The following is a 22,614-nucleotide window of genomic DNA, read 5'->3' on the forward strand; positions in this document are numbered from 1 at the left end:
GTGTGTGTGTGTGTGTGTGTGTGTGTGTGTGTGTGTGTGTGTGTGTATATATATATATAGTCAAAGAAGTAATCTCAATGCCCATGAGAATTAAACAGAGAGATTCAGTGTGAAACCCTCAGAAGTTTCAAAGATGAGGTATATAAGGTCAGTGAGCTATTTCTGCTCATAGAACACAAGCAGTAACTGAACAGGATGGGGCAAAATTTCTTTTCCTTTCCTACCCCCTTCTCACCCCTCTGTCCTTCTCTGCAAATTTAACAAGTTATGCAAGATCTTACTTACACCTGCATGGGGCTCTAGACCAGATTATGGAGTACCAAGCACATTCTAACTTCTGAACAAGTGCTTTTATAATTCTAACATCTCTATCGCAGATCAAAAAACAAAATCCAGATGCCTAACCTCAGTGTGTCCCAAGGAAAGAAAGTCTGTGAGTGCTTGAGGATGCTAAAATTTTCGGACAAACTATGATATGTAATATGTGACAACTATTTTTCCTTAAAAAAAATCTTTTTGCTTTTTCCAATCCATAGCAACAAAGATACCCCCTACCAGATAAGTACTGTGATTTGATCTGACTCCATCATACCACACATACTACCCTATCATTAAAAAGCCCATAAAGAGAATGTTCTCTTGTTTAAACTGGTAAATTGTGGAAGATTCTGGAAATGCTCTCAGATCATGGAAGTGGCATCCCTACTGCTGTTAAAGGGAAGAGGGAAGAGAGAAAGGTAAGGAGGAGGAGAAATAGCAGGAGAGGAAGGAAAAGAGGGCCCGGAAAGGGAGGGTAGGAGAAGAACCAAGGAGGAAGAAAGGCTGCAACAGGGAAGCACGTGGACCTTCTGGGAGGCCGCTCAACCAGCTCCTCCTTGCTGTCACCCTTTCCCTGGAGCAGCCGAGTCCCAAGATGCTCTTAAGAGGGAATTTTAACAGGAACTTGAAACTCTGAATTTGAAAATTCGCCCACAGTATAGTTAACATCAATATTAAAGCAGTAAGAAACACTGGGAGAGCAAGGAAAGGGCGGGAATGAGTTACCCATGAGAAGATGCGCTTTCAAATTACCACCTTTTAAATCATTTGTTACATAACCATTACTGTTGGAGAAGAAATCTTGTATTTGCTCACTCTGAAGCAATCACCTCGTTAGCTCCACATGGGAGTTGTCATGAACTAGCACAAACAGCGTGCACGGGTTCTGTTTCACCCTTCTCATAAACACTTCAAACTTGGTTTGTATCTCGTTGTCTAGACGAACAACATATTTCTCTGCTCTCTGATAGGCTGTCCCGTTTTCCTCCAGACCCAAGTCTACAAGGACACCTGCCAAGAAGAAAACAGAGATTATCTTTTTTTACGTACATATCTATGAGATAAACTTAAGTTTAGTGTCAACTGATTTACTGAGTACTAACCATATATGGAGAGATTTACAGAGTGGATAGCTTTCCTTTTCCGTATTGCCCACCACTATTTGAGGAGGAAATAGCAGCTTTCCTTTTCTTCAGAATACCACACTTGACCTGCCATACCACATACAAATGACACCAGGGACCAATCTGATACATTAAGTAGAAGCTTGAATAATGAGACCTCTGTCCAATCAAATTCTATTTCTATGTGAAGTGCTCTGCTATAGGCCTGCGGGGGAAAAAATGAAGCTTTGGGCTACAGCTCTTGGCCAAATTAATATAACAATGCAAGTTTTCCTCACCCCAAATTTAGCAACATAACACATATAAGAAAAAAGGAAAATAAAATGTAATGTCCAAAGATACCACAGGCAGATCATGAGCTTTTTTAAGGTGGTATTTTACTGATTTTATACAGTGCCAGTGTTGCACAGTATACAAAGTATGGGAAGACCTCAATGAAAGTGGGATTATGTGCCAAATCAAAAGAATGAACTGAATTACTCATGAAAACTATCTTTTCAAAATGTTAGAAACTGTACAACTTTAATACTGTATCATTATCTCTGTCTATAGTAAAATTACTTCTATATACAAACATCTAAAATAGGTCTAGGTGCAAGAAGCTGTTATAATTAAAACACCAAATCCTCCTTTAAGATGAACAGACAAAGTGGTAATTATGTGAGGTGAAGGACGTATTTACTAACCTTACCATGGTGAACGTTTCACAATATATACATGCATTAAAACATCACAATGTATACCTCAAACTTACACAATATGTTCATTATGGCTCAATACAGCTGGGAAAAATACTGCCCCCAAACAAGAGTGCACAGCACTCCGTCGCCCATCCCGAGACACTCAGCCCTCTGAGAGGAGGACCTTGTGACTCAAGCCTATGACCCTCTGGGGAGGAAGCAGAAGACTGATCTGGGGTTAGATATGATCTTCCAAACATATTCATTTAACATCCAATATCAGCCACATCTATCAGTCCCAACTGTGTGGGAAAAAGTTTTAAATTAAGAAAGATAAGTGAAATGAAGAGACTTTTACAAATTATGTTGACTTAGTTTCATTAATCAATTTTTTCATATAAAACCAGCTCAATTAACAACGACATGCACTTAGCATCTAGATGCCATAATATTAACAGCTCTAAATGGTATAAAGGAAAGTAAGAAAAATGTTTTACAATATGAAACATTCACTATACTGGAAAAGGTGAACAGAACAGTAATTTTGCTTTCAAACTTTTTTCATTAGTCAAAGATTTTGAAACTTTTTTCTAACTTTTCTCTTTACTCAGAGATTGTTTTCAATTTCCACCCAAATGCAGTCAAATGCTATTGTGACTATTTCCAAAAGCCATCAATCAGATATTTAATTTGGCAGGTAACCTGATTTCTTGGAAAGCGAACTGCTTATAAAGTGTATTTAACATTCAGTAGAGGTTTCTTCAACATCTATTATGTATCAGGTACTATGTCAGGTACTGTGCTAGGCTTGGGGATACACAGGAGGGCAGGACAAAGATCTTAATCTCATGGATCTTATGATGGAGAAGACGGATATTTTTGACAAGTATCTGATGAGAGACAAAGCCCTTTGAAGGGAGCAGCTAAGCAGAGGCACAGAGAAAGGACCTACTTAATCTTGGGGGCTTCTGTTTCCTTTTTGTAAAAATGGAGAGAGTAGAGCCAGTCGAAAATTAGCCTGTATTTCCTAAGTTTATCCTTAGGAAACAAGCAGTGCAAGTTAAAAATCTCTAAATATGAAAACATGATAAATAATTCACAAAAAGGAAAAATATATCTTGTGGATAATTGAGTTGATCACATTTCAAAACAAATGAAATGAAGACCAATTGTGTATGACTTTTTCACATCAGGTCCATACACGCCCTTAACGGAAAGGTGAAGTTCCACGCATCTCCGAGGTCGTTCTCTTAGATATAACACGGTGTGTTAGTCTATGTAGCCAGCTGGCTCTGCAGTGGTGTGTCTGGGTGGAAGGAGGCACATCAGATGTACTTGATTGTTTAAGCTCTAACTGGACATTTTTAGTAGATCATCCTTACCTTTAAATTTTGTTTTAGACTTGCTTTTAGTTTTAAGTTTTGTTTCTTTCCTGGTTATGAAAGTGATAGATACTCATCTTGGGAAAACTGGAAAGTATAGAGATATATTAAAAAAGAAGAAAAAAATCATCCATGATTCTTTAACTCGAAATAAGTACTGCAAACATTTTTGTCCATTTCTTCCTGTTTTTTTTTTTAATGGATATTCTTCTACCTAGCTCATATTTTGCAATTGTATATCCTGATCTTTTTCACCTATAACTGCAAAGTGAGAAATAAAACTATCCACAACCAGTCTAATGATATAGTATTTATCCTTTCATAGAACCTGGTGGTCTTACACCATGTATATTAAAATGTAAACAGAATATAATTTAATATTCCAGTCTAATTCCTTTCTCCCTTCACAGCTTCTCCTTAGTGAATGTAAAACAAAAATGAGTATGGTCTCTTCCTTCAGAGCATCTCTTTCAAGAGGTGTTAATGGCACTATTACAAGCATTTTATTTCAACTCAGTAAAAGTTTCTTGTGCAGCTACTATATTTAGAAATAAGTGGAACAATCAATTACTGCAAAAGTAAAAGAGAAAGAAACAAAACTATCATTCTTTACTACTAATATATTTTGGTAGCAAACACAAAATCATCCACGGAAAAATTAATTAATAAGAATTTAGTTAAGTTGATGGATTCAAAATCAATTTATAAAAATTAGTTGGATTTCTATATACCAAAAGCAAACAGGAAATGTGTTTTTAAAAAACCATTTTCAATGATGTCAAAAAATACTGCTTAGGAATGAATCTTATAAAAGATATGTAAGACCTTTGTGGAGAAAATGAAACTATTAATGACATTAAAGAAAACTTAAATAGAACTATATCATAAAATATAGTTAAAATTATTTTTTAAATGTATATGGCAGAGCAAAAAACCAAGAATAGTCAAGACAGCTCTGAAGTAGAAAAGGTGGGAGAGATCTATCTACCCAGAAACCAAGAATTATCAGCTGTATTATTTTATATACAAAATCATTATGTATTTGCCCCATGTTTTGGCATGGGGCAAACCCTGAAAACAGACCCCCACATGTGTAAAAACCTGATTTATGATAAAGCTTGCAATGTACATCAGTGGTAAAGAATGGACTCTTTAATAACCAGTACTGAAGAAAAATGAATATTGGCTCTTACCTTACCTGATAGTAAAAAAAAAAAAAGAAATTCAGGTGGATTAAATGTGAAAGAAAAAACTCTAAAACTTTTATGAGACAATGAAGGAGAATAACTGTGTGACCTCACAGAGGATTTCTTAAACACAAAAGGCCAAAGGATAGATAAACTTTAAGATTCATTTAAGTTTATTCATCAAAGATGTTATAAACAAAAATACGAGCCTTCCAAATCTATAACTAGTATTACTAAAAAGGATTAGTATTCAGAATAGAGAAATTCCTCCTATAAATCCAAGAAGGGCAAAAAAACTGGAGCAGGCATTTCCTAGAAGAAACCCAAATGGCCAATAAACATCTGAAAAGATGTTCAATCACATTAATAAAAAGGGAAATACAAATAAAAAGCATATAAAATGGAAGCATATCATATTAATAAAATTAAAAAAAAAAACAAGATAATTGTGAGGAAGAAGTAGATGAAAGACAGACTTACGTATGTTAGCATTTCTGCAAAGCAAATTCAAGGATAAACCAGAAACTAAAGAGATTGGTTACCAGTAGGAGAGTGGATGGGAAAGCGGTGTAAAGAAGTGAGAATGAGAATGGGTAAGTATGAGGAGGGAAGGGACGCTTCGTACCACCTTAGGCTCTTAGAACCACAGAAAAAAGTTAATCAAGAATAGAATGCGGGATGGGAGAGTGGAGTCAGAAGGGAGAAAAGGCAGGCAACACGGAATCCAAATGGTAACAAATGAAATCGAACATCACCATCCTGAAAAGGTGAGAATGACAACAGCAAGTCTAAGTTTAAACAAATCAGTGTGGGTTGGGAATTGCACAACTTCTAGGAAAAAAATCAAAGAAGTGAAAAAGTACATTGTAGATAGCAAGAACTAGGTTCCCTTGTCAGAGAAAGAAGTCACAAATAAAGACACAAGAAGGACTAAAAGGAACCTTGCTTCACTCTGTATGACAGACCCCAGGTCCATCCACATCTCTACAAATGACCCAACTTTGTGCCTCTTTATGACTGTGTAATATTCCATTGTATATGGGAGGGAGGTCCAAGAGGGAGAGGATATATATATGTATATATATATATAGCTGATTCACTTCTTTGTATGGCTGAAACTAATACAACATTGTAAAGCAATTATACTCCAATAAAAATATAAAAAGCATCTTGCAGTGTTCATATGGAACTGGCAAGATCAGTATACAGATATAGAAATAAAGAGGTATCTGAGTCTATATTCAGGGCTTCCCATGTGGTGCTAGTGGTAAAGAACCTGCCTGTCAATGCAAAAGACCCAACAGGCGAGGGTTCAGTCTCGGTGGGGAAGATCCCCTGGAGAAGGAAATGGCACCCCACTCCAGTATTCTTGCCTAGAAAATCCCACAGACAGAGGAGCCTGGGGGCCATATATATGCCTAGGTTAATATACATACATATATTTTCTACCTCTGTGTGTTGAGCAATTACACACCAGTAACAATAAATACAGTTCCAGTTTCTCTTCATATTACTTGTTATCCTCTCTGTTTTTGCTTATAGCACTCTTAGCGGGTTTCGTAAAGTAGTATTCATTGTGGTTTTGATTTTCATTTCTCCAACTGCCTAATGGTGTTGAGTATCTTTCCATGTGCTCATTGGTTATATGGATATCTTCTTTGGATATTTGCCCATTCAGAGCCTTTACCCATATCTTGATTAGGCTATTAGTCTTTTCATTATTGAGTTATAACAGATCTTTAAATAGTTTAAGTCCCTATCACAAATATGATTTGCAAATAATTTCTCCCATTTTGTGGGTTCTCTTCATTTTCTTGATGGCATCCTTTGAAGCACAAATACTGTTAAATTTTTTTAAATTACGTACTTATTTAAGCTGCATCAGGTCTTGGTTGCAGTACTCGGGATTTTCTATCTTGGTTGCTGCATACGGGATCTTTTCTTTTGTTGTAGTTGTTGCACCCTGTGGGATCTTTAGTTGCAACATGAGAACTTAATTGTGGCTTGAAGGATCTAGTTCCCTCACCAGGGATTGAACCCAGGCCCCTGCATTGGGAATGCAGTCTTAGCCACTGGACCACCAGAGAGGTCCCCAAATGTTTTTAATTTTGATGGTGAAAGTGAAAGTTGCTCAGTCGTGTCCGACTCTTTGCAAGTCCATGGACTACACAGTCCATGGAATTCTCCAGGCCAGAATACTGGAATGGGTAGCCATTCCCTTCTCCAAGGGATCTTCGCAACCCAGTAATCTAACCGTGTCCAGTCTGTTTGTTGTTGCTGGTAGCGGCAGTGGCGATGGTGCTCTTGGAGTCTTATCTGAGAAATCATTGTTTGATCCAAAGTGATGAAGATTTACACCCATGTTTTCTTCTAAGAATTTTATTGTTTTAGGTCTTACATTTGGGTCTTTGATCCATTTTATTGCTTTTGGTTTGTGAGGTAAAGGTCCAACTTCATTCTTTTTGCATGTGGATATTCAGCTGCCCCAGCACTATTTGTCAAAAAGATTACTTTCCCCATTGAATGATCTTGGCCACCTGGCAAAAATTCAGTTGACCATAAATAGGAAGATTTCTTTCTGGACTCTCTCCATTCTACCCATTGACTTATATGCCTATCTTTATGCCAGTACCACAATGTCTAAACACTATAGCTTTGGATTAAGTTTTAACATGGGGCAGTCAGTCTTCCAACTTTGTTCTTCTTTTTAAATATTGTTTTGGGTATTCTGGGTCCCTTGAATTTCCACATGAAATTTAGAATCAGCTGGTTAATTTATGCAAAAAACTCAGCTGGCATTTTGATATGGAATGCATTGAATCCGTAGATCAATTTGGGAAATAATGTCATTCTTAAAAATATTAATGGGACTTCCCTGGTGGTAGAGTAGATAGGAATCATCTGTCAGTGCAGGGGATACGGGTTCAATACCTGGGGGTCTGGAAGGATTTCACATGCTGCAGAGCAACTAAAACCCATGTGCCACAACTACTGAGCCAGCAGGCCCAGAGCCTGTGCTGTGAAACAAGAGAAGCCACTGCAATGAGAGGTGCATGTATCACAGGCAGACTAGCCCTTGCTCACCAAAACTAGAGAAAGCCCAGATGGCAACAAAGACCCCGTGCAACCAAAAATAAATAAACAATAAAAAAAATATTAATGTCCTCCAATTCATGAACATACAATGTCTTCCCACTTATTTAGGTCTTTTAAATTTTCTTTCAAGAATATTTTCTGTTTTTAAGAGTATAAGTTTCACACTTGTTTCATCAAATATACTCCTAAGTGTTTTATTCTTTTTGATGCTATAATAAATGGAATTCTTTTTAAATGTCAGTTTTGGATTTCTTGCAATGTTTCTGTGACTTTTTTGTAGTATTTTAAAATTTAAAAAAAAAACTTAAAAAGAAGCACAACCATATAAAATATTTGCAACTGAGACACACTGCTGGTGGGAATGTAAAATATAACCAACCACCTTGGGAAAAAAATGTAGCATTATTTTAGTAAGGTTGATAAGCGTACACAATCTATGCCCCAACAATTCTACTCCGAGAAACTGTTTACCTGTGTACCAGCACTGGTTGAAATAAAATAGAAACAACTTAAATGTCCATCAGTAGCAGAAATGAATTTCTTAAAATGTGTGTTATATTCATATAATGGAATACTAAAAAGCAGTAAAATTAGTAAATTACAGCTACACACAACAACAGGATTAATCTCAGGAACATATGTTGAGTATAAAAAGGAAATTACAGGCAAATGTACTTAGAGAAAGTATTTAAAGTATACAAAATTAAACAATATACTATTTAGGAGTTTTGTACAGTGGCAAAACTATAAATGAAACAAGGTAATAATAAACACAAAACTCAGCAAAATGGTTACCTTTCAAAGAAGATGAATGTTAGCATGGAGAGGGGAACAAGAGTAACATATTTTAATGGGAACATGGTGTGTTCCCTATATTGTGATTTTTAATATCTCTTACAAAATTTATAAATTTGATCTGTTAAATATTTAAAATTTCTTAAAAGGGGGAACATAAATATATACCCCTCTTTTAGAAATTTTAAAAAGACATTAATAGGCATACAAAATCTATTTGATGGATATATCATCAAAATACAGTAACTATTTTCCCATCACTTTCTACTTTGACTACTATAGAAAAGTTGAAAGACTAGTGAAGGAATACCTATATACCCTTCAGTGAGTTTCACCAATTGTTAGTATTTTGCTATATTTGCTCTTTCTCTTCATTTTTATCCACTGTTGTTATTCTTGCTGAAAAATTTGGAAGTTAAGTCACATGTAATATTCAACCCTATATACCTCAATGTGTACTTCTTAAGAGCAATGGAATTCTCCTAAATAACTAAAATATCCTTATCATGTCCAAAGAACTGAACTAACATTGATATAATGCTCTCTAGTACACAGCTTAGATTTGTACTTTTTAAATGAATTTTAATTGTAGTATAGTCATGGTATCCAGTCCCATCACTTTATGGCAAATAGATGGGGAAACAGTGGTAGACTTTATTTTTCTGGGCTCCAAAATCACTGCAAATGGTGACTGCAGCCATGAAATTAAAAGATGCTTACTCCTTGGAAAGAAAGTTATGACCAACTTAGACAGCATATTAAAAAGCAGAGACATTACTTTGCCAACAAAGGTCTGTCTAGTCAAGGCTATGGTTTTTCAGTTGGACTATAAAGAAAGCTGAGCGCTGAAGAACTGATGCTTCTGAACTGTGGTGTTGGAGAAGACTCTTGAGAGTCTCTGGGACTGAAAGGAGATCCAACCAGTCCATCATAAAGGAAACCAGTCCTGAATATTCATTGGAAGGACTGATGTTGAAGCTGAATCTCCAATACTTTGGCCACCTGATGCAAAGAGCTGACTCTTTGAAAAGACCCTGATGCTGGGAAAGATTGAAGGTGGGAGGAGAAGGAGATGACAGAGGATGAGATGGTTGGATGGCATCACCGACTCAATGGTGTTGAGTCTGAGTGAACTCCGGGAGTTGGTGATGGACAGGGAGGCCTGGTGTGCTGCCATCTATGGGGTCACAAAGAGTCAGACACGACTGAGTGACTGAACTGAACTGAACTGAACTGATTTACAATGTTGTGCTAGTTTAGGCGTATAGCAGAGTGAATCAGTTACACATATACACATATCCACTCTTTTTTAGATTCTATTTCCATATAGGTCATCACAGAGTATTATTGAATAGAGTTCCCTGTGCTAACAGTAGGTTCTTATTAGTTATCTATTTTGGATATAGTAGTGTATATGAGTTTCATTAATTGTCCCAGAGCTGTGTTTTTTATTTTTAGGTCTAAGATCCAATCAAGAATTAAGCATTGTACTTGGTTGTCCAGACTATTTATTCTGTATAATTAAAACAGCCCCCTGTTTTGTTTTGTTTTTTCTTTTTGGTCTTTTAAAAAATGCAGGTTAGGTGTTTCGTAGAGTCTCACACACTCTGGATTTTCCTGAGAGTGTTCTTAGATGATTAGATTCAGTTAAACACGTTTGGCAATTATACCTCATGGGTGATGTCATGTACTTCCCTTTGTTCATAAGGTCAATCTGTCCCATAACGGGAGATGCAAAGTTTGATTGCACGGACTCTATGCGATCCTATGGACTGTAGCTCACCAGGCTCTTCTGTTCCTGAGATTCTCCAGGCAGGAACACTGGAATGGGCTGTCATGCCCTCCTCCAGTGGATCTTCCTGACCCAGGGATTGAACCCACATCTTTTATGTCTCCTGCATTGGCAAGCGGGTTCTTTACCACTAGCGCCACCTGGATAGCCAGAACTGGAGGTTTAGACAGGGTTAACAGAGGCTTGTTTTGTCTCTGAGATAGTGGGGCAGCTTAAAACTGATGGGATGAGTTCCAGGAGGGAAGGAAATGGAAGGTAGCAATAAGAGAAAATCAATAGTGAGGAGAAGGCAGCATCCAGAGCCAGGTTGGGAGCATCAGACTTCAACAGAGGAGGGCAGCTCTTCACTGATTGGGAAGGGAGGGGAAAGACCAGTGTGTATGCAGTTAGGTTTCCAGATTTAGAAGGAAGTTTATAATCTAAAGTGGAGAGGGAGGGGAGAAGCAAGCAGCATGGTCATTTGTTAAGAGAAGGAGGAGGTCAGAAGTGTGAATGAAACTGAGTCTGCAGCAGCCAGTCACTGCGGAGGGTGGGAGAAAGAGCCAACCAAGAAACCAGAAAGAATTTATGAGACATCAATCGGGCTGATTTCTCCCCCTACACTGTGTGTTGCAAAGGAGGCTGTGGTCTGTTGTTGGAGACCTTGGGATTTACAGTTCCAGGATCCGTAGGGTCTGCAATGTGACTAGGAGCAGGTGACCAAGCAGGAGTAAAGGTGATGGTGTTTCGGAAGAAAGCGTGAGAAGAGAAACTAGGAGCTGGTGAGACAGAGACTGTGAGCCAGGTGCCAGCATCGGCTGTATACTAGAGGTGGGCACTGTGCAGCTACTGTTTAGTTGGAAACTGACTGCACAGATGCTGACTTTGGATACCTGTTCAGTTATACTTAAATGAAGGAGTCTTGGTATTTCTCCACTTCATCTCAGGACAGAGTGGTTTTCTTGTATTTTTTTTCCCTGGATCTTATTCCATGCTGCCTTTGTCACTGCCTGTTTTTCTGGCTTACGTTTCAGGTGATGACAAGGAGATCTAAAGTTGATGATATCAAGGAAGTACCTTTCAGAAAGTGAAAATGCCTTCTCTCTCTCTCTGCCTCCCTCCTAATCTCTACCACTGCCTTAACGCTTCCTTAAGTTCTTTTGGTTGGAATGACCTAGCTACGTATCAGCAGATGACACTGTCTCTCTGGTTATTTTCTGATCAGGCATGCACTGAGCTGTCAAATTTATGTCATTCCCCTGCACATGATGAAATTTCCCTGACTGGATGCTGCCAGACCTGCTCTCGGTTGCTGGGGGCTCCCACTAATACCATTCTCAAAGCAGGGAGGAACACTTCCCTGGTGGCACCGTGGATAAGACTCCACCTGCTAAGGCAAGGGACACAGGTTCATCCCCTAGTCCGAGAAGATTCCACATGCCAAAGATGCCACATGAAGCCCATGGGCCACAACTACTGAGCCCTCGTGCTGCAACTATTGAAGCCTGGGCTCTGCAACAAGAGAGTAGCGCCCCACTCTTTGCAACTAGAGAAAGCCTGAGTTCAAGGCAGCAAAGACCCAGTGCAGCCAAACTAAATAAATATCCCGAGGACTATTTTAAAAAAAAGCAGGGAGGAGGAAAATACGGACAGTCACCAACCCTTCCTGTTTTCATCCTATCCATGTTGAGTTGAAAGTGGCTTACAGTTTGATCACCTAATTCTAATTCATAGAATTTGGAACTTTTTGAATTAGAAGAATCACACTACAATATCAGCCTATGTAAAAAACGACACTAAAACAGAAGTGCCTCCTATAGTCTAGAACTCCCATGGACTGCTGCACCACTCACAAGTCCTTTTAGGGCAAACTTAATCCCCCTGAGGAGGACAAGGCAACCCATTCCAGCATTCTTGCCTGGAGGATTCCCATGGACAGAGGAGCCTGGTGGGCTACAGCCCATAGGGTCACAAAGAGTGGGACACGACTAAAGCAACTTAGCACAGCACACACAAAAACGATTAACCCATTTCATCTTTTTTTCACCTTCCAATTCTTTTCTTAATGTTTTCTTTCCCTCCCTGCCTCTCTTCCTTAATTAGAAAGGGACTTGTATCAGTGGGTCACCTCGGTGCTGAGTCGGCAGCAGCTTGACGGTTTCTATTTCCACCTTTTTCTTTCAGCCACTCAAGGGCTGCCAAGGAAGTGGCCTTTCTGCAAGTCCTGGCTGCTTCTCCCTGCCTGGTGCTTTTCCTGGCAGGTGGGCCCCAGAAACGCTTCTTTTAGGGAAAGGCAAATGGAACCAGAGAGCGAAGCACTTAGACACTGGCGCTCCCTCTGCCCATCTCTCCCCTTCCTCCCTCCAGCACCACCCTGCCCGTCAAACAGTAGCTGAGCCCCTACTGGTGCCAGGCCCAGGAGAGGCAGAAAGGAGGCACCAGACACACAGAGATGAGAAAACAGTCCTTGTCCCCAAAGCACTGCCCACTGGACCTTACACAAATGAAGCTCTCCTTGATTCACAGACCAAAATACAAGGAAACTGAGTCAAATGACTTCTTGAGAATCCTTTCTGTTTTCATAGCAATGACTTTCAAGAATTGTTTTAGTGGAGAATCTCTGCTCTGGAAAATCTCTTTACACCCTAACATGTTCCAGGTCCTTCACATTCTATCAGCTATTACGTGTTTCAAGAATATGAAGGTATTCAAATAAAAAAGTGAATAAATTGTGGTGTTGTTATGATATAGAATATCATATACATTCATTAAAAATGATGTTTACAAGGGACTTCCCCAGTGGCCCAATGGTTAAGAATCTACCTTGCAATGTGGGGTATGCAGGTTCGATACCTGATCAGGAAACTAGGATCCCAGGAGCCCTCATGCTATCCTCAGGTAAGAGTCTGTGCTCTGCCAGGAAAGATCCCCAGTGCTGCAACTAAGACTTAACATAGCCAAAATATATAAATATTTTAAAAAACAAAAAATAAGAATGATGCTTACAAAAGCTTAATGAGATGGAAAAATAGGCCAACCATAACACCTGACACAGGCAGAGAAGAGAGCCTAGACTATTAGGTATTAAGTCACTGAAAGTGATTATCCTCAAGTGGCAGGATAATAAGTGCTTAAAACTTCCTACTTTTGTTTTTCAAAGTTAAAAAAATAACTTTTTTCCTATAATAAAAATGAGTACAGTTATTTAAAAATATCTAGAAGTGATTGTTTCTGTAGCAAATATTTCAGTATACATGCCAAGGCCAGATGTGAATACTTTTAAAAATGTGCTTTGCCTTGAATTTTCTGAATCTGTCTATAGCACTGATTTTCTTTAATTTTAAGCTACTGTAACTAGTCAAATTCCAGTACCTTTCAGAGGAACGATAATCTCAAAATACTCACTTTGGAAGAATCCAAGGGCATTGAGAAGGGGAAAGGAAGGGCCAGTGAAATTTCTCTAGCTGTCAAATGTGCAGGGTTTTATTTAGGGTCTTGCACTGATAAGCTCAGTCGGTAAAGAATCCGCCTGCAAGGCAGGAGACGCCGGTTCGATTCCTGGGTCAGGAAGATCCACTGGAGAAGGGATAGGCTACCCACTCCAGTATTCTAGGGCTTCCCTGGTGGCTCAGCTGGTAAAGAATCCTCCTGCAATGCGGGAGACCTGGGTTTGATCCCTGGGTTGGGCAGATCCCCTGGAGAAAAGAAAGGCTACTCACTTCAGTAATCTGGCCTGGAGAATTCCATGGACTGTATATTGCATGGGGTCACAAAGAGTCGGACATAACTGAGCGACTTTCACTCACTGATTAAGAAAGGTGAAAGTGCAGGTCATCAAGAGGTTATTTGAGGAAAAGGCTCGGGGTGAGGGAGTCCGACCGCTGACCAGAGATGACTTCACCTCTTGAAACAGGTGCTCAGATACCCTGGCCGGCGTATGACTGAGCTATTGGATAACAAACTCGGCAAGGCCACAAATGCCACTTGGTACAAGGAAAACACCTATAAGAGAAGGTGCTCCCTCCACAGCAAGGAAGTGGAAAATCCACAAGAAGTAACCAAAATCTGGTTAATGCCTGGTGCGACGAAAGCCCCTCTGCTTCCCTCAATGGAAGTGGGCAGAGAGAAAAATGCAGAACGGCCAGTAGTGGAAGATGCCTAGAACTCACTTCTGCTTCTGGAAGAGCTGAGAGAGAAGGCGTCTGACCATCTCTGGCTAATACACTTACAAGTCAGTATTTCCAACTGACTGTGGTGTAACTTGTCAATCAAAATTTTAGAGGTTAAAGCGAAGATTGCACTGTTAATCAGGTGCTTGGGTCTCCAGAAGGAATGGACAAACCTTTCATGTCTCAGGCATAGCCACTACGAGGTGTTAAAGAGGGGAAAGCCTATGGTTAGCTGGCTCATCTAGCCCATGGAACTAGCAACGAAAGATTTCACAGAGAGCTGTACTCATCAAAGGGTACTCCTCTGACGAGCCGTCTGGTCTCCCCTGGGAGCTTGGTGGAAGCCAACCCAGTCCTGCTGAAAGGAATGTGCTTTTCTTTTTTAATGATTTTTTTTTATGAGCACCATTTTTTAAAGTCTTCATTGAATTTGTTATAATATTGCTTCTGTTTTATGTTTTGGGTTTTTGGCCACAAGGCATATAGGATCTTAGCTCCTGTCAGACCAGGGATCGAACCCACACCCCTTTCATTGGAAGCCAAATTCCTAATCACTGGACCACCAGGGAAGTCCCAGGAATGTGTGTTTTATTAATAACAAGGTCCCCAGGTGCTCTGCATGTACAGTACAGTTTAAGGTGTAGTAAACGACAGGTGCAGAGTATTTCAAGCTCTTCTGAATTTTCCTGCTTCCCACCTGTTTTCAAATATATAGAAAATAAATTTCTTTACTGTGGCAAAAAGATTTATCCTCCACTTAAAAATCTCTGTGAGTATGTTTGTATGTGTTTGCCATCAGCTAAGGTACTCAGAAGCAACTTGACATTTATAATTTCCTTTTCAAACCTAAAGTTAACAAAAGCAGGCATTTTCCAGCAGTCTCAATTTTCTAAATTCCTTATTGCTTCTTGTAATTCTAACCAAATGTGATGTTTGAGAGGGATGTTATTTACCACAGAGTAGTAAAATATTTGCTCCTTACCTTTTTACATTTTCTGGAAAAAAAGTTTTTTTTCCTTCTCGGGTTATTCTCTTAGGAGATGACCTTCTCCTAAGGTCATCAGGAGAAATTCTAACTTTGAATTTTTAAAATGAGGTTTCTCATTGCTAACACGGGGAGTGGTATTCTGGTTTCTAGGTTGAAAACGTGCTGGTAGTGTGCTTAGCAGCAGCAGCAGCAGTGTGCTAAATGTATAATAAAAGTCCTCCTGTGAGAATGTGACTCACTGAGCCATAGAAAGAGCTCAGGTAGCTCAGACCCCACCATCCCAAGCAGGGTTATCTCTGCCCTGAGGGAATTTCTCTTCATAAATGAGTGACCAGCTTCCAGGCCACTGATGATATCACAGATTTAACAGAATCGGGCAAACATGCACATCAGTTTACCCTTGACCTAGGAGGAACAAGGTCAGAGTACTTTGAGGACATACTTACACATGAATTTGAAGTAATATTTAAAGTACTCCTGTGATATTTAGCACTGTAAACAGAAGGACAGAAGTGCTCTAAACATGCTTGGATTAAGCCAAAGGAAAAAGCAGAGTGAATCTAAGACTGGATCTAGGTAGGGCCCTCCTTGAAAGCTCCATCTTACCTGATTGTCGAATCCGTTGAAGAGTTTGTTGCACCAGGACTTCTGACCTTGGGACAATGATGATGAAGTCCACTTTGCTGAAGTGGCCAAGGTCCAGGCTCTGGCTGCCGCTGTCCGCAATAGCACACACCTGGGACAAGAGTTTTCTGGCAACTGTGAGCTGCGGCTGATAAATCTGGAAGGTCTCATTCCCTAAATCTAAAATGTGAAAAAGTCATAAGAACACGATTAATTCACTTCTGTGATGGCCTCTATGAATCTATACAGGGACAAGTAATACACCCAGTGTAAAGTGATGCTCTGTCACCAAGAACCTTCACTTCCTACCCTCTCTTTCTATTAACTTTTAACAGATCGTCCAGAATTAACAGATTGTTTCCTGACAACTCAGCTGAAAGGATGTGCTCAAGAGTGAATGTGGCAATTTCACAAATGTATTATTGTAAAATCGATCGTCTCACAAAGTATGAGCTCAGCACCCCTCCCTTGCCCAGAAACAAGGCCAACAGACCACATCTTTGCAGCTGGAGCCAGGACTCATCTCTGGAAAGGGAACAAGCTTCCTGGTTTCTTTAGGACTGTCAGCACAGGTCAGGTGCCCAAGCCCAGACCCCGACCAGAGGCAATGCCATAACCATAATCTTGCTGAGTTCCTTTGAGCTTTTCTGGATGGCACTGCAGTAAACACTGTCTCTCCAGCAAGTCAGTTGCAACATGGTTTGAAATTCTCCTCCCCATGACACTAACTTCATCTTTCTTTCCACTTAACTCCACTTTGCCAGTGCGTGTGACTTGGCAGGTCTGGTCAACAGTGGTGCTGACGCCTGTACTATCTGAAGAGACCTGATTCATGACACATCCAGCTGGCTGCTCAACAGGTGACATATCAGAAAAACATTGCCCAGATACTTTAAACATGCCAGTAGCTTTTTATTACAAGTTACAACCAAGCAATCAATCTCTTATATGTGCATGCATTCAAACACACACGAGAGATAGGGTTAGTCAGCTAAACACCTGAGCAGGAAACATTTAATGCTTCTTGAAAGGACTGCTTTTTATCAGGAACACATGTGGAAGTCTGAGCGGCACACACAAGGGCCCAATTAACCTGTGCTAATAAATGTTTTCTAAAACCAAGCTGTAACACAGCCCAGGCAAAGACAGTGGTCACATGACCACCAGCCACCATGGAACCCTGACAGTGAGTGGGTCTCCCTACTGGCTGAGAGAACCCACTAGAAAAGCCCCAAACTGCAACTTTCAAGAACAGCCCACATAGTTTTTGACCCACAGAGATAATCAATCAAAATAAAAAATCCATCTTTGGATAGTTAGACTGTTATATCCTTCACTTCACAGGTTAGACAGCTGGGGACTAAAAGAGGAGGCATAACTTTGTAGAATTGAACTTAGCAAATTTTGACGTTGGATGAAAGCTAAAAATGTGTTTAAGCAGTGTTTCTTTTCTTTTTCATCATTAAAATCTCTTATTTATTTATTATGTATTTTAGGCAATGTTTCTTAAACAGGGAATCGAGGGTGTGAATGTGGGAAGCTGTAAGTCTTCTGAGAATTTTAAAATTCTAACTTGGTTCACATAACACATTTTAGATCATGCAGATGATTACTTTACTGCCATATAACGTCCAGGAGTCAAAAATCTTTATTGCCTTCAAATTCATTTTTATGCCTGGGGTGATGCCAAGCCACGCTCCTTTTCCTATTGCGGTCGTCCTGATGCCTGAAGGATGCATTCCCACCAAGTATTAATAGAAGCCAAAAAGCTGTCAGCAGCTGCTCATACAGATCTGTTTCATATCCATTCCTCTGTTCTTGGTTCTGTCCTTTTTGACACTGTCCCTATCAAACAGGAACTTGAGGTAGGAATCTGAACCTAACGGAATCCAACCTAGAGATCCAACTCCTCACCCTGGTCCCACCGTCCCCCTTGGCATCCTGCAAGTCCACTGTAGGGCACATGATGTGCCAGTGTTTCTGCTCCAGCTTCCAGGAAGGCCTCACTAACCCTGAGACTGTGCTTGCTAAGTCACTTCAGTCAAGTCCAACTCTTTGTTGACCCTATGGACCGTAGCCCACCAGGCTCCTTTGTCCATGGATTCTCCAGGGAAGAATAACTGGAATGGGTTGCTGTGTCCTCCTCCAGGAAATCTTCCCAACCCAGGGATCAAACCTGCACCTCTTATGTCTCCTGCATTGGCAGGCAAGTTCTTTACCACTAGCACCATCAGGGAACCTCTGAGATTATGTGTGTTTTACATATTGGAAGGTAAGTACAGGGAGTGGAGAGCCAGGGGCCCAGGCCAGACTTTGTCCAGATTCTTTCAGGCAGTTCTCTAAAGCCCTGTGTGAATGCCTAGAGCTGGTGGGCCCAGTTGTGGAGCTAAGGAAGGTACACCAAGGACCCCAGAATCTTGTGAGGGAGAAAAAGAGAGAGAGGAGTACTGTTTAAAATAAAATCTTTGACCTAATTCTAGGTGACATTTACTAAGAACAAAGGCATCAGACCCAGGCCACAGGGTAAGGGAGAAGGAAATGGCAACCCACTCCACTATTCTTGCCTGGGAAATCCCACGGACAGAGGAGCATGGTGGGCTACAGTCCATGGGTCACAAAGAGTCGGACATGACTGAGCAGGCATGCACGCACAGGGTAAGGCGTTTTTAACCTGAGCCAGACCTCTCGAGGATATAATGAGGAAAGGCCTGTCACAGTCCATGACTGAAAGACAAGACCTCAGAACCCTCAGAACGAGTCAGCTTCTACGTCCGTCTCGAAGATGGGGTTCCCTCCTTTTGGCCTGAGGTGACATTACCCAGGTTCTGCGTGGGGATCATAGCAGCAGCCTCCTGAGGCGACACGTATTCGTTAAGGTCTCCGTTGAAAGGGGTCACCACACTATCTCCTCGTCTCTGTTGCATTTTGTCTAGCAGCTTGTCTAGGTCATCACCTGTTACAAAATGAAGCAGAGATGAGGAAGTCACCAGGAAGGACATGTTTGTACCAGACATCGGGCAGCTAGGCTGGGTTTCTGTTGAGATCTGCCAGCCATCCCACTTCTCACATCAGAATTCACACTCAGTCACCCCTGTAACAGAATCCCCATAGCCACAGCTATCCTTGTTTGTATCATGCTTACAGGTTGCAGGCTCTCACACACTATTGATAATTCTCTCTCGGCCCCTGTCATATCCCAGAGCAGGCAGGATGGGATCATTGCGTCTCCATTTGACATATTAGAAAACTAGGTCTGGGAAGGCCCGGTGTTGCCCAAGGTCACACAACACAGCAGTGGCTGAGCTGAGGCCTCCCATCATAGCGCCTGGACCCCTCTGCTGTGTTAGGAGCAAAATGCTTAGCAGAAACCATTCCAAATGAGAGAACGTAAGTCGTCGAGCTTAAGCTCCACTCTCAGCTCATGGACAGGCTAAGATTTAGATCCAGAAAATCATGCAGCTGGGGACCCAGCAGCGTTGCTGAATCTGACAGCCACTCACCTAATGATGTGGTTTTGAAATGCGATGCCAGGAAACTGACCTTTCCTGTGATGAGTTCATAACTAATTTCTTTCAAAAACTCACTTGTGGTGAGCATGCTCTCTGCCAGAGCCCTGGACTGGTGCTGACCTGCAGAACAGAAGGAGAGATGACGTGCCAGTGGACAAATGCTCACCAGGACATGATTTATAATAAAACATCCAGAACTGAAAATGCAACCAGAGTCTGTGCCTAGAGGGACTTGGATAAGGAAAGTCTGGTGCATCCAAAGGTAATGCTGGTGACTCCCCAGCATTTGAAAGGATGATTCCAAAACTCCATCTGAAATGAAGTTTCAGATACAAAGTTAGGTGATTAAGGGAAAAAAACAACGTCCCTTATGTGCATGGCAACCCACTCCAGTATTCTTGCCTGGAGAATCCTGTGGACAGAGGAGCCTGGCACACAGGCACGCATGTTTGTAACTGGGAAAACATGCCATGGATGTATTTAAAAACTAACAGAGGGATGTTAAAAACCTTTAAAAAATTGTCTGCATGGCTATTATGAATATCAGTCTTAAAAAATGTTAACTTATGTTGTTTTTTTAACAAATGAAAATTAGAAAAAATGAATGGGTTATACTTTCTGATGAAACTTGTTGAAAGATACATACATCACAGAGAGATAGGCAGGTGGGTTTCATCAAAGCAAGGAGGCTGGGCCCCTTTGTTAGAAAGATGTGAGAGCCATTCATGGAGAGGAGAAAAGCAAAATTTAGTCCAAATGGCAACTCAGGATGGCATCTGATAGAAAATCAGCACCAGAAACAAAAACACATTTTGTAATGTACCAACTTTCTGAAGCTTTTCTTTACGGTCAATGTTACAGCATTAAATACCCTCTCTGGTGAAGAGGTGAATATGTGAGTTAAGCTCCTGGCAGATAACGATGAACAGGCTTAGGCCACCTGTGGCAGTGGCTTTCTCACATACTAGAGTGGTAACATTTCCAAAACCTTTTAAGGACAGAAGCGACATGAGACAAGGGTATCTGTTACCAGGATGTGCTTTGAAATAATGCTCCCACCACCAGCTGACAGGGACGCCAGCCAAACTACACGCTGTAAAAACTCTGATCTGAGGAGCAAAGGAAAAGTTAAAATTAGGAGGAAGAGCCCAAGCTGAGGCCCTTGATCAGAGATTAATTGCATGGATTCCTGAGACACTCAGCAAGTAGTTTTCAAATGGACAGATGATTGAATGAATAGATTTTAAAAATTACTCACCTAATACGACCACGCAAAACTCATTTCCTCTGATTTTCGAAGCACAAATGGTTACCACATAATCCGGTAGTTTTTGATAGTACCTCATTTCACTGAGAGTCCTCAAAGTTTCTGAAATGCCCTCTGCCAAAGAGTTCTGGGTCACAATCACATGAACCAAGTCTTGAGACACGCTGGCAATTAATCTAGCCAGCCAGGGGAGTTGTCCTGGTGACACTGGTGTGCACTGCGCACCCATCTGCAGGGCTTTCTCTCTCAGAGTAAATTCCTGCATAGCTTTCAGCATAATTTGTTCAAATTCTTCCCTGAGAGGTATCTGATCAGGACCTAAATTGAAGAGAATTATAGCTAGAATTTTTTTTTTTTTAGATCACAGCTAGAAAAGAGAGACACGTACATACACACACAAATACACCAGTATGCTGTCTATTCTGGCTGGCAAGTAAGCTTTTCTTCCTGTAGTGGCCTTAGGTATGGTGCATCTACTAATCATTTTTGATTGTGAAACTGCCTTCTCTCTTCTCTGTCTGCCTCAGTATATATTTTTACAATGCAGACTTCTGTTCCTGTTACCTTTAAAAAAAGATGTGCTCAGAGAGTATCAATTCCACTGTATGCCTTGGGAGATGGTCACTGAGGGTGGTAATTTAAAAAATAATATCAGAAATATTATTATATAATATTGCTGTTGTTGTTGTTCGGTCGCTATGTTGTGTTCGACTCTTTGCAAACCCATAGATTGCAGCATGCTGAAGGCAGTGTTTTTGTTGACACATGAAACTTGGCATTATGGAAATAGTTAATGACTAATAATGCAAGACGCTAACCCACTAGTGTGTATAATCAGCTTCAGGCTTCACGCAGTTCTCATTTTATTCATAAATACTTTAGAAAAACATTTGCATGTATAGCCTCTGTACCAAATTTTGAGAATACTGTCCACAAAGAAAGTTAAGTTATTTTTCACTCCCAATTTATATTTAGGCAGTTTCATGCTTTCCCCAGATAAAGAATGCTCTCATCAGTGAGTTATTTCCCAGAGTTCTGGGGTAAAGATGGCCTTTGGCCCTCCTCTCTGGCTGTGGTTATGGCTAAGCTTTCACGGTTGATCCGTCCACCCTGGAATTAGGGGGATTTTATTTCTCTTTAGAAACTCAACCAGGCTTTAGGACAAAATAAGCAAGTCAATGTCTGGCATCCAAGTGACATAAATGAATTCTTACACTTAAGTTTAAGTTGAAACTGGAAGGACTATGTTCACTACTGCTACCCAAAACCCCTTCTTTGGCTGTGCAGAACTGAGCTTTGAAACTCAGGCTTCTAAAACAGATCTAGAACCCCTCGGTGTCTGTGATCTGAGATCAAGCAATTGCCTTGGAATCCAGAGTCAAAAGCCCCTTGCAGAAAAATATAGGGATGAGGGACCTGACTTCTGTATGGGAAGGAGGCACTTGAATGAATCAGAAATCTCTCCTTCCTTTAACAGGGATTTAAGTGGTCTCCCTGACCCTGCCCATCATCTCTGGGAAAGGAAGAAAGTGAAAGTTTAGTAATGTTTAGGACAATCAAAATTAAATAAAATGTTATAGGTTTCTTCTTTTTAAATATGTTTTAAAAATAAACAATTTTGGATAACCACAAGTACACCTATTGTCTAGCACAGGGAACTCTGCTCAATGTTATGTGACTGCCTGGATGGGAGGGGAGTTTGGA

The 22,614-nt window shown here is 40.5% G+C and overlaps 1 protein-coding gene across 1 annotated transcript in view; it reads right to left on the reverse strand.

Annotated features, from left to right (window-relative positions):
* The window catches only part of GREB1L (GREB1 like retinoic acid receptor coactivator), a 108,188-nt gene that overhangs the window by 34,473 nt on the left and 51,101 nt on the right, over positions 1 to 22,614 (reverse strand). Inside the window, exons 11-15 of the mRNA XM_052660403.1 lie at positions 20,902 to 21,228; positions 19,635 to 19,763; positions 18,953 to 19,087; positions 16,117 to 16,314; positions 1,149 to 1,329 (exon numbers count right to left, since the gene is read on the reverse strand). Of these exons, the coding sequence (XP_052516363.1) occupies positions 1,149 to 1,329; positions 16,117 to 16,314; positions 18,953 to 19,087; positions 19,635 to 19,763; positions 20,902 to 21,228 (970 nt within the window). The remainder of the gene's footprint in view (positions 1 to 1,148; positions 1,330 to 16,116; positions 16,315 to 18,952; positions 19,088 to 19,634; positions 19,764 to 20,901; positions 21,229 to 22,614) is intronic.

Source organism: Budorcas taxicolor, chromosome 22 (genome assembly GCF_023091745.1).
Source record: "Budorcas taxicolor isolate Tak-1 chromosome 22, Takin1.1, whole genome shotgun sequence".
Classification (NCBI taxonomy): Eukaryota; Metazoa; Chordata; class Mammalia; order Artiodactyla; family Bovidae; genus Budorcas; species Budorcas taxicolor.